The sequence below is a fragment of the Echinops telfairi genome, unplaced genomic scaffold (assembly GCF_000313985.2).
Source record: "Echinops telfairi isolate 266 unplaced genomic scaffold, ASM31398v2 ScPeMD7_5;HRSCAF=22, whole genome shotgun sequence".
In the NCBI taxonomy this organism is placed as follows: domain Eukaryota; kingdom Metazoa; phylum Chordata; class Mammalia; order Afrosoricida; family Tenrecidae; genus Echinops; species Echinops telfairi.
The window spans coordinates 44,749-57,203 of NW_022103901.1; the positions used below are offsets into that span (position 1 = coordinate 44,749).

The 12,455-nt window shown below is 43.3% G+C and overlaps 1 protein-coding gene across 1 annotated transcript in view; it reads left to right on the forward strand.

Annotated features, from left to right (window-relative positions):
- The first annotated feature begins 201 nt into the window (after positions 1–201).
- LOC123521001 (zinc finger protein 432-like) overlaps positions 202–12,455 on the forward strand; it is a 17,364-nt gene continuing 5,110 nt past the window's right edge. Inside the window, exons 1-4 of the mRNA XM_045284310.1 lie at positions 202–282; positions 2,662–2,856; positions 6,275–6,401; positions 10,649–12,447. Coding sequence (XP_045140245.1) covers positions 2,842–2,856; positions 6,275–6,401; positions 10,649–12,447 — 1,941 coding nt within the window. The 5' untranslated portion in view covers positions 202–282; positions 2,662–2,841. The remainder of the gene's footprint in view (positions 283–2,661; positions 2,857–6,274; positions 6,402–10,648; positions 12,448–12,455) is intronic.

A 12,455-nucleotide genomic window follows, 5' to 3' on the forward strand; every position in this document is an offset into this window, starting at 1 on the left:
TAAGGCGGAAACGAGTGTGCTCCTGTCTCTGAAACAGGGCGAGCGACGTGCGCACGCGCGGGCGTCAGGCCCCGGGGTTCCTTGGGGGGCGGGTGGGGCAGCTGGGGGATCCCCTCTTCCTGGGGTCTTACCGGGGAGAGCGCGCGTACGACGGCCAGGCTGCCCTCCACGGCGGGGTCCGAGGTCTTTGCGCGTCTCCCCAATGATGGCATTCACTGGGGAAGTAGCCGTTTGTACTTGTATCAGAACGTCGTAAGTTCAGAGCACTCCAGTGTGCAAAAGGTTGGTGGTGGCTTAGGGGTTACAGATTGGGCTGCTAACTGCAAGGTCAGCGCTTCAGAATTACAAGTCACACCCGAGGAGAAAGGCAAGGCTTCAGTCTCGGACACTCACAAGGGGCAGTTCCACCCTCTCCTAAAGGGTCGCTGTAAGCGGAATCCGCTCGGTGGCAGTGAGTTGGGTTTTAGGTTTGGGTTGCTGAGGACAGTGACAACAGTGCCCACCTGCTGCGTCCCCACTTTGATTAAGCCTCCGTTGAATTCTTTCTGGTCATTAACCAAGCATGTAGATCATCTTCCCTGTGGGGAGATGCCTTAGAGGTAGCCAGCCCCTCTCCACGGGCCTGCCTAGGTGTATGCTTGATGGAGGTCACCGTACTGAGGACAGAACAGGGCCATTGTCATGAGTCTTGCCTTGACTGGCTTTGTGTGAAGGCCCTGGACCAATCTTGTAAGTCCTTCTATCTAATAATGTGCATGTCCTAATCATGACCCCATTTCTGCTGCTGCAGTGCTACCTGTATCTGTGCTGTATTGATCTGCCAGCAGTCATGGTCTGTGACAGGCCTTTTGTTCTGTGCCCTATTTATCGGGGTCCTGACAGTGAATCCTCAGTTGCTATTTTGACTTTTGATGTGTGTGTGTGTCTTTCGTTGTCTCAAAGTTTAATAAGTGTTCTCCTTACATTATATTTGACATCGTTTCACTTTTGTACGATACCATGTAGGGTCATAAATGACTCAAGATACAGTTCTGCTTTGAGCCAGCATCTTGACAGCCATACCTGCAGGTAAGGTCAGGCCCTGCAACCCCTTGGCGTCTGTCCTGAATGGGCATATATTACAAAGGTCTCTTAGTTCTTTAGATGAATGCCCACTCCTTCCCTTAGCCTCAGACCAAATAGCACTTAGCTCTGTGTAGGTTGGCAAATCTGGTTCCCTAGAGAAGTACTCAGATCAGATGTACACCACTTCACCTGCTCACCTCCTGCCCAGAGGCACTCAGTCTCTTGTTCTGTGGCCTGGGAATCCCACTGCTCTGTCTCAGTCTCTTGGTTCTGCTGCCACCATGCCTCTGTTGCTGTTTCTCCCCATCACTTCCTCTCGTGTCACAGCTCTGTTTTCTGGATTGAAGAATTTCAATGCAAGAGTCTAGGACCCAAAGGCCCCTACTCTTGCCTCTTCTTTTTTGATGGTAGTGAGATCCCAGTTTCTGTCTCTGAAATGGCTCAATTAAACAGAACATGATGTCCAGCGTGACTAATTCCCAGGTTAGGTTTTCAGAAAGCTTATTTGCATAGCCCCAAGCCACAAGGGTACCAATCTATTGTTGGGCAACTTGCCCAATCCTCTTAAACCAAAAAACCCCCCAAACTCAATGCCATCAAGTTAACACCGACTCACAGTGCACCTGTGGGACAGGGTAGAACTGCCCCTGTGGGTTGCCAAGCCTGTCACTCTTTAGTGGACTAGAAAGCCATGTCTCTCATGGGAGAAGGAAGCCCCATCTTTCTTTTGAGGATAAATTGTTGTTTTTCAACTGCTGACCTTGCAGTTAGCAGCCCAACAGTAACCACTATGCCACCAGTTGGACAAAGTTAAGGGGCCATCGCTAGAAAGACTGTATACTTGTATAGACAAACTATCTAACTGCATTGGGTTACTACAAATAATGCTACATTAAAAACGTTATTTGTCTTGGGGTTCAAAAGTGTACTCACTATAAAGGGGATGTATACTTCTTCATTCTAAAATATATATTAAATTTCAAACTAATAGATGATATATAAGTGTTTACTATGGAGCCCTGGTTCTGATATGTATTAAGAGTTTGGACTGCTAACCTCAAGGTCCGAGGTACACACCCACTAGCTGCCCATCGTGGCTTTATAGTCTCGGAAACTGTAGAGCAGTTCTCCTGTGTCTTATCAGGTGCTTATACGTCTAACTCTACTTGATGGTTAATTTTAAAGTGTTTCTAAAATGATTGTACAATTAACAGTTCCTCTATAAAATAATCTTCCGTTTATAACAGTTCTTTATGTAGCCCGTTTAAAATGTCTCCGCTGCTTTAACTGCATAATCGTCTCCCGGTTCATTGATTTGTCATTCTCCCTGAGTCACACAGTGAGGGAGTGATCGTCCTGTGTGCTGGGAGGTAGCGATCCAGCTTTTTTGTTTCTTCTTTTTGACGTGTATATCTGATTGTGCAATCTCTATTTATTACAAAGTCATCTTGTACTCATACGTCTGAAAATTGTGAATTTTATATTTTAGTGCTCATGGAATACACATGCTTGCAGTCACTCAATACGGAGACTGTTAACAGTAACAGCATCTGGACCTATAGGTGGTATATTACTCACATTGTATTCTCCCATCAGCCTGCAGGTTCTGAATCTCCAGCAGCTTAGAGGATGGAGGAAGAAGGGCCCGGCTTCGGTGTTATTGTTTCTGGGGTGTCCTCATGAGAGATTGAAATTTGTGAACATCATCAGAGCTGATCCAGATAGGAAAAAAATAGAGCATCGCAGTTGCCGGCAATGTCCTAAGGACCAACGAAAATGTCCAAGGCTCAGGTGACTCTGATCTGTTTTATCCTTTTCTGTATTTCCTACTGGATTTGTAGAAGCCTATATAACACTGATTCAGGGGAAAGTGTGCTGGAGAAGATTAGGGATATATTGATCATGGGGTTAACACAAAACTACTGAAACTGCACATAACACATCACTGAGGATTCTTTGGGTGACCGCTTTCAACTCACAATTCATTATTCTTGGGCTGACCACGAAGGTCATTCAAATGAAACACTGTGCTAGGTTTTAAGGAGAACTCAGATCACTTTCTCAGGAGAGTTCAGTGTTCCATGGGGTTTTGTCTAAGTTTCTTTGTGAAGGTGATGTTACATAGTCTCCCAAACAGCAGCATTCTCATTAAAGCATCTAAAATGGGCCTTGTAGCAATAGTAGTTTAAAAATGGTTGACAGCTTCTCATCTCCTCTTATTATCGATGCAGGAGAGAGAATCAACCATCAGCACCAGCTTTGATTTCTATGAGGCAGAGCTTAAACATGTCTGTACCCTCCAGTAGTTTTCCAGTTCTGACACCAGTTATCTTTCCCACAGTCCTCTCCTTCTCGGTTCATTAATTTTTTGCAGTGGCCACACACAAATTACAGTCTGGAGTCACAGGTACAGTTTTACTGAGTAACAGAATTCAACTTAGTATCAGGATCTATAGGCTACACATTGGGATTCATATTAAGGAAACATGTCAGCAAATTTGCTCTTCTTCAAGGCAGGCCTGTTCTCTCTGTCCCTCTCAAACATTTAGCCCCCTGAAGATAGGCTCCTTTCTTAGTTCCATCTGTACAGGCTCCTTGGGGATAGCCTCCTCTTGATCGTGCCTGCCTGTCCCACTACCTTGACTGAAAATCCCTTCTGGACCTGTCACCATTGGCTCGCTCACTGTGTCCCCTCTGCCCTAGTCATGCTCTCCATTGGTACAGTTCTTAATCCATGATTACTACGGTTCATTGGGCAGGAGCAGCAGTAGACCGGTCCCTAGGAGGTAGAGGATCAAGATGTTCCATGATTTGCTCTGCAGCATCTCACAGAACTAAATAGCCATCAGGTAAATAATTCTTCAGGATGTAGAAGCTGGCAAGTCCCAAATCCACAGGCCAGGCATCAGTCTGGAGGGTTCTCCTCATTAATGTGTTTGCAAAGGCCGATGAACCGGATCATCTGCTCAGACAACAGTCCACTGGGTCACAAAGTGAAATTGTTGAAGCTGGTCAAATAATAGGTTGCAGGTGCTGAGGAACCCAAATTGAAAGGTCAGACAGCTCACAGAGTGGAGGCTTACAGAGTGGAGGCAGCTCTCAAATCGGGTCCCACAGGTAGCTCCCAGTTGCAGGGATGTCAAGGAAATGGCATTTCTGGAAGCTGGCAAATCCCCAATCCATGGATTCATTTTGAACTGTGTGGCTGCAGGGCCTCACAAACCAAATCATAGGTCAGATGACAGGCCACAGTCTCACTTTTCTCAACCATGCCTGCAGGCAGTTCTCTCTCTCTCTCTCTCTCTCTCTCTCTCTCTCTCTCTCTCTCTCTCTCGCTATGATGGCTTCTTGAGCCAACCTAGCACCTTCCCTTCTAGGCAAGCTAGGAGCGCTCCAGAGGTCGAGCCAACGGCAACAGAACTAGGAGGGGCCCCTTGGAGAGCATGTGGTGAAAGATGGCAGGTCCAAGAGCACCTTACAATTAAAGCTAGACAATACTGTCTGAAGGTAACTGATAAGAATTTGGCCTCTAAGATAAGGTGACCAGACGTCCCACCTTTGGCGGGACAGTCCCAATTTTTAACAATTTTTCCCGTGTCCCGCAGCATTTTTAAAAAGTCCCCAGGGCAAGATATGACAAAATACCCATTTATAAACTATCAAGGGCTCATGCGGGAGGGGGGAGCGGGGAGGGAGGGGAAAAATGAGGACCTAATGTCGGGGGTTTAAATGGAGAGAAAATGTTTTGAGAAACGATGTACAAATGCGCTTTACACAATTGATGTGTGTATGGATTGGGATAACAGTTGTATGAGCCCCTAATAAAATGTTAAAAAAGAAAAAAAAAAAAGTCCCAATATTTGGAAAGAATGCACAACAAGCTAGGGTATATGGTTTTCGGCTGCCATGTGGCTATTTTGCCAGGATGTGAGTTTTATCAATGGTGTCCCGCTTTACCAATGTTAAAATCTGGTCACCTTACTCTAAGAGCTTCAAAAGTTCTTCTGCACCAAGGAAGGGAGACTTTGCCTATGAGCTTTCTGTTCTTGTTCCTGATCTTGAGTTGTACTTCATTCATTAATAGACCACTTTGATACATGAGTTTTGTATGGCCATAACAACGAATTATCAAGCCCAGAAGAGAGACAAAGAGTGGTGTGGGAGGAATGACTTGTGTAAGAATTGACCAAAAATGTTGGAGAGCTGAGGTATGTTTGACCTCCCCCCTCACAGGGATCAGCCCCGAACTGAGCCTGATACCTATCGGCACTGAAGGTCCAGAGCGTCTCATACGGTGACACTGCTAGGACTCCTACTTCCATTTCACAGCGTTCTGTTAACGTGTTTGTTCATATAAACGTTTATGCGTTTGTCTACTGTGTGCGAGTATAAATCTAAGGTATTTCTAGCTCATTCAGAAATAATTTCAATGCTACTCAATTCTAATTTTTTGAGTGGCTTCATTATTGTTGGGGCATAGGTGTCCCCAACACTCAAATAGGTCCTCGGGTGCAACTTTGCGCTTGTGGAAAATATTAAAGAAAAGAAAGACTGATTCAGGGACACAGGGGCGCCTCATCCCATGTCAGGACTGAGAGAGAGAAAATGTATTTTCCAGTGGGTCTATGTAATGGGGCTCACAGGTCTCTCAAGGCATACACGTCATACAGTTCACATAGTCAACAGGTAATATCATAAGCAGGTAACATAATAAAGAAGCAAGGAGGTGAGTCACCATCTTGACTAGTGCTAATTGACCTCAACACCCCCCCACCCCCACCTTGAGCCTTCCCCAAGGGGTTGCTACATTTAAGGTGGGTTGGCTATAGAAAATGATTGTTCTAATCTACAGATAACCTTCAGGTATAGTGAAGTAGCCAGGCACAGAAATGATTCATCTACTATGGTAGCTCCTTTAAGACTGCTCCTTAATAGAGGGCTAATGTGGGGGCACATCACACAGCCTGGAGAACGTGTACTTGAAAACGTTTCGATCTCGGAACGATGGAGATCTTTCTCTAAATAGGGCTAGTTTTCTGTGTCTGGGGTTGCGAGTATAGAAATAAGGTCAAATACTTTCTGCCTAGTCCTCAGTTTACCACACACTAAGGAATGTACTATCACAGAATAGCTTTATTACTGTTTTGATTTCTTTACTGTAAGATACGTTTTTTTTAATCTTCAAATGGAAAATACTACATCACTACAGGAATCCCTGACATTCAACGATGTGGCTGTAAAGTTCACCGGGGAGGAATGGCAGCTCCTGAACCCTGCTCAGAAGACCCTCTATCAGGATGTGATGTGGGAGAACTATCGCAACCTGGTTTCCCTTGGTGAGGAGAATTCCCGCCTTATGTGTTAAAGTCTTTGCAGTGTCTGTGGTGTTCTCAAAGAGGAAGATTCTCATTGCATTCTCTGGTCCTAGGTTAGTGGGTGCAGTCTTCTACTCTTTACTCTGTGGCCTGAATGTTCTTTTCCCAGAAATACAACATTCTGCAGGCTTCACAAACCTAAGGTTAATTTTGGTGTGTCTAAGATTCTGTCATTTCTCATGAACCTGTTATCTAGTTGTCACCCTAGAAGCTTTCTCTTAGTTGGAACAAGGAGAACACCCGTGGTCTCCATTAGAAAAAAGCCATAGTGGATTTTTTTCAGGTGTGGGAACAAAAATCCAGGGGAAATGGCTGGGGGAGTGATTCAATTGGGAGAAGGCCTCACATCCAGGATAGGTGTTGGATAAAACATAAAAATGTGGGCTTCTTCGAATGTGAGACCTCACTTTTCCTAGAAGTTTAGAGAAATACCCCTCTAGCTCTCTGAGATTAGATTTCCGTTTATTTGATTTACACTCTTGTGAGTTTGGTTCCATAATTTTCTTTAATTTCTCAAACACTTCCCTCTTTTATGTCCTTCTACCTTACTGTTAAATCCGTCTTGCAAGGCTCTCTCCAAACAGAGAACTCTGATTTGTAGCTGCCCTCGGAGTACTGGGCATTCCTCCCTACCGAGTCTGAATGGATTTCCCTTTGTGGACCCAGCCCCACCTTGGATCTGAAGCTCCCGCCATAAACTCCCCCCCGTGGAGTGTCTCTAAGTTTTGGTTTCCATTTTCTCATTTGTCCTCCTAACCCTTTAAAGTTTTCTTCATTCTAGTGATACAAGTTCTTCTATTTTCTAATAGGGATGGTCAAATTGCCTTTTCGGTTGGAATTGCTTAACAGACATGTTTCTCTATGTTTTATGACATCTGTTATTTTTACATATCTAAGACCATCTTCCCAACAAGAAAATTGTTATCAGCTTAGGGTATCCTTTCGTACTGTACCTTCAATTTTTTACATCTCTAGGATTTTCTTTAAAGTTGTCTACTCCTCCAATAATTTAGTATGTGGAAAGGACATTGTTAACATCCTGCATTCTTGCTTCTTTCTTTAGACGCATGTCTGCTGTATATTCCTTACAATGTAGTATGCCTTCCTTAGGCCCACCCCTTCCCAGCATGTCCAAAATGTGAAAGATGACCTTTGCTGCTTCCAAAGAACATTTGGCTGTATTTTCCAACACTGATTTTTTGGTTGATCTTCAAACAACGTGTGGTATAGTCACCACTGCTCTCCTTTTGTTCTCTGTCTTTTGAGTAGCCATTTGTTCTCAGATGTATGCTGACCTTGGTGTCATCCCACAGCTCTTCAGCCATCAGTCCAGTTCCTCATAGTCTCTGAGCTCAAATGAGCTAGGTACTTTAGTTTTTGTGGACTTCCTTTCTTGAACTTTTCTTCAAATTCAACATGGATTTGAGCAGTTGATGATCTGTTCCACAGTTGACCCCTGGCCCTGTTTTAACCGATGAGCTCTCCATCATTTCTTTCCACAGATGTGGTTGATTTGATTTTCATGTATCCCACTTGGAAAGGCCCATACATATAATTTCCATTTACTATGAATTCATCATTGGTCTCTCAAAATTTTATCACTAATCTTGTGTGTTATTTCTATCACTAAGGCCACAATTTTCCAACTAATACTTTTTCCAAATTTAACATTCATCAGAGTACATGACTGTATGGTTGATCAATTTCAGGCTGTAAAAGTTAGTTTAAATTTTCAGTATTTTAAAAACCATTTTATTGGGAATTCTTACAGATATAACATTCCATAGTTCAATCACATCTAGTAGTATTGTACAATTGCTACCACAGTAAGTTTCAAACATTTTCTTTCTTCTTGAATTCCTTGATAGCAGCTCCCCTTTATCCCTTCCCTCCCCCATCCTTCAATTTCTTTCTTGTGGAAACAGAACCTGGATGAAAGTGTAAGCAGCCTAATCTCTAAACTCCTGACCACAGGGCTTGGAAGACCAGCAGTAATGTTAGAGGAAAACCTCCACCGTTCTGAGGATAGAGATACAGCTGATAATACACAATCTCCAGATAGAAAGAGTTTTCTCCACAACTGCCCTCCATTAAGATGCTAGTGTACAGCTGTCTTCTACAGGTACATGACTTCTCACTACTCAGCTGAAAGATGCCTAGCTTTAAGAGCAATCAGGTTCTTCCTTTGTTGCTATCACTCCAGGAGTCAACTATTCCTTTGTCTCTTAAATGTCTTCTGGATGGGGTCCCAAGGGATGGTTGTGTAATTGAGGGGCATAAATAAAAAGGCAGACACAAGTATTTAGGCCCTCATCTCCTCCATAATGCCATATCTGAGTGGGATAGAGAGAGAATGTATTCTTTCACTCATTTATGTAGTCTTAGGGTATGATAGCCGCCCCCCCACAACCACAGACACCTACCTACATAACCAGGTGGACAGTATCTTTACCCTAGAGGTCCCTGAGCTCACTGATTGAGTAATTTAGCACCAGTGCTGAGGGCAGGTAGAAAGGGGAGTGACTGTCCCCTGAGCAGGGAGAACAATAACATGTCTGCTCCTATAGATGAAGCGGGTGGCTGACGGTAATTAGACATGTACTTGTATTAGGTACCATTAAGGTATCTCTATAATGAGAGGATATTGTGGGGATGATAAGGATGATTTTCAATTAGGACATGGTGACTGGGACTTTTCTCCAGCCTACAAATGTGAAGGCCTCCCTCCACCCAGAGTCCTTTCCTTGCAGGCTTCTTTAATCCTGACAATAGAGAATGTGTCTGCATATGCTCGCTTCCCAATCTTCAGTTTCTCACAGCCTGACACGTATTATGAAGTGTTCTAAAAGAACCAGGATATCCCAGATTCACACTTTGCCCATTCTGTTGGATATGTGCCTGCTGGAGGCTTGCACACCTCGCTGCTATGTAAACTCACTGTTAGATGACCTCCATCTCTTAGCCAGCATTGCACATGAGGCCCCTGCACTCTGTCTTTTGCTGTCTGCTTTATCTTCCTTAATTGCACACGCTGCTCCTAAGGACCTATTCCGCTGTGGGGCTGGATCCCACACTTTATGTTTGGTGCACAAATCTAAATGACACAAATCTAAACTGGTCTTACTTGCAGGCATATGAATATTAAACGTGGACTTCAGGGAAGATCTTGCAGTGTACTTTTTGATGAGGAACATGACACCAGTCTTCTTGAATTTGTCAATCTCAACCTTATAAACCACTTGTTTATCTCATTAGAATTAGCTGGTACCACTCTATTAAAGTTCAGTAATACATGCGCTATCATTCTTTAAACATTTCATTTTGTTCTGACACTTTCAACTTTTCTTGATAATACTTCATACTTTCTGTCTTCCAATTATTGGTGGATGTTTGCAGTCATTTTTTCTTAGTTTCAGTCACGCCATGTCACCCAGTGAAGGGTGCTGCTGCCTGTCCTTTGAGGAGGTAGTACTTCTTCAGTGTTATCTCAGTGCCATTAAACCTGAGGGGCTCATGTTCCCGAAGCAGGTCCTCCACCCAGTCTGTGTTTCTGGAAATTCCACTAATCCCCGTGCACCATGGGTGATCCTGCTAGTATTTGAAATACTGAGTGGCATTGCATCTGGCCTTAAAGCAGCATGCAACCACCGCAGGACAGCACTGGAAGATGAGTGGTTTGAGCTAGAATACAGGCTCCATAAACAAAAGGAATGTGTTTGTGTATCATAATACCGTTCCTATATACTTGTAAAAATTATTTTCTCCGAAGTAGAACATTCTGCATTTTTCACATTCCCGACTTTGTCTAGAACTGAGTTGTCTTTCAAAAAAGACTAAGGAAATGAATACATCTGACCTCCAGTCACTGAAACTCGCCAGCCTTACCACCCCTGTGGTCCGTGGGTCTCAGTGTCTTGCTTGTATTTACATTCTTTGTATATTTTCATGACCCGATTTAAGCAACTACCAAATCTGTGTTCATTCATTATTTTCACATCCAATCTGGTTTCTCCAGTAATTGCTTTTACCATTTGGATTGTTTACACAATTGTATTTGTACCAATGGGCAAGAAACATTAAGCATAGTGTTTTATTTACATTCATATAAGAGGGTTGTGACTAATGATCTACCTTTTATCAAAGGATGTTTTAAGGGGTCCATTGTAAATCAAAATTATGAAAAGATTCAATGTTCTGTTCTTTTGTAGAAATCAAGAAAGTTGGTAATCATTTGCTTGAGCACTCGCAACATGAAAGAAGTGTGGACAGAACTGAACAATGCTATCAGTTTAATACATTGGAAAATATTCTTCATCAGCACAAAAATAATTTTCCTCTAAAGGAAAATTATGAGATATTTGGCTTACATGAGAAAAATGTAAAATCAGATTTAATCATTCTGGCATTAAATCACAACAGTAGCAGCAAAATAAAGAAGTCGGCTGTGCTCAATGGAGATGAGAAAACTTTTATCCATGTTAAACATGAGCAATTTTGTACTGAAATGAAATTCCCTGGATGTGAAAAATCCAGTAGCATAAAGTCACAATGCATTCAGCATCAGGAATCTGACATAATTGAGAAATCACACATAGGTGATAAATGTGGGGAAACCTTCATCAAGGAGTCTTTCCTCTGTGAGCATCAGATCATTCACGTACTAGCTAACACCTATGAATGCAGTCTGTGTGGACAAGAACTCGACAGAGTATTCACTCTTACTGCTTATAAAGGACAAAAACCATACACATGCTTGGAATGTGGCAAAGCTTATCACAGTAAATCATATCTCCAGGAACATCAGAAAACTCATGTGGCAGGGACTCCCTGTGTATACAGTGAATGTGGGACAGCCTTCACCAGGAACAGTGATCTCACTGTTCTTCAGCAAACTCATACTGTAGAGAAACTCCATGCATGTGGTGAACATGGCAAAGGCTTCATTCACACAACACAGCTCAAAACTCATCTACAAACTCATACTGGAGAAAAACCTTATGTATGCGGTGAGAGTGGTAAAGCTTTTAGCCAGAAGCAGTGTCTTACAGAACATCAGGTGTTTCACACAGGGAAGAAACCCCATGTGTGTGGGGAATGTGGAAAAGCCTTTAGCAGGAAGAATGTGCTCACTGATCATCAGCAAACTCATACTGGAGAGAAACCCCATGTGTGTGGTGAATGTGGCAAAAGTTTCAATCGGACATCAAATCTCAAAATTCATCTACTCACGCATACTGGAGAAAAACCTTATGTATGTGGTGCGTGTGGTAAAGCTTTCAGCCAGAAGCGAAGCCTTACAGAACATCAGACATTTCACACAGGAAAGAAACCCCATGTGTGTGGTGAATGTGGAAAAGCCTTTAGCAGGAAGAAGAGCCTCACTTTTCATCAGCGAACTCATACTGGGGAGAAACCCCACGTGTGTGGTGAGTGTGGAAAAGCCTTTATCTCAAAGTATGAGCTCACTGTTCATCAGCGAACTCATACTGGAGAGAAACTCCATGTGTGTGGTGAATGTGGAAAAGCCTTTATCAGGAAGAGTGTTCTCACTGTTCATCAGCGAACTCATACTGGTGAGAAACCCCATGTATGTGGTGAATGTGGAAAAGCCTTTATCTGGAAGTTTGAGCTCACTGTTCATCAGCGAACTCATACAGGAGAGAAACTCCATGTATGTGGTGAATGTGGAAAATCCTTTATCTGGAAAAAGGACCTCACTGTACATCATCGAACTCATACTGGAGAGAACCCCCATGTATGTAGTGAATGTGGAAAAGCCTTTTCCTGGAAGAATGAGCTCACTGTACATCAGCGAACTCATACTGGAGAGAAACCCCATGTATGTGGGCAATGTGGAAGAGCCTTTATCAGGAAGAATGTTCTCACTGTTCATCAGCGAACTCATACTGGAGAGAAACCCCATGTATGTGGGGAATGTGGAAAAACCTTTTTCTGGAAGAATGAACTCACGGTTCATCAGCGAACTCATACTGGAGAGAAACCCCATGTATGTGG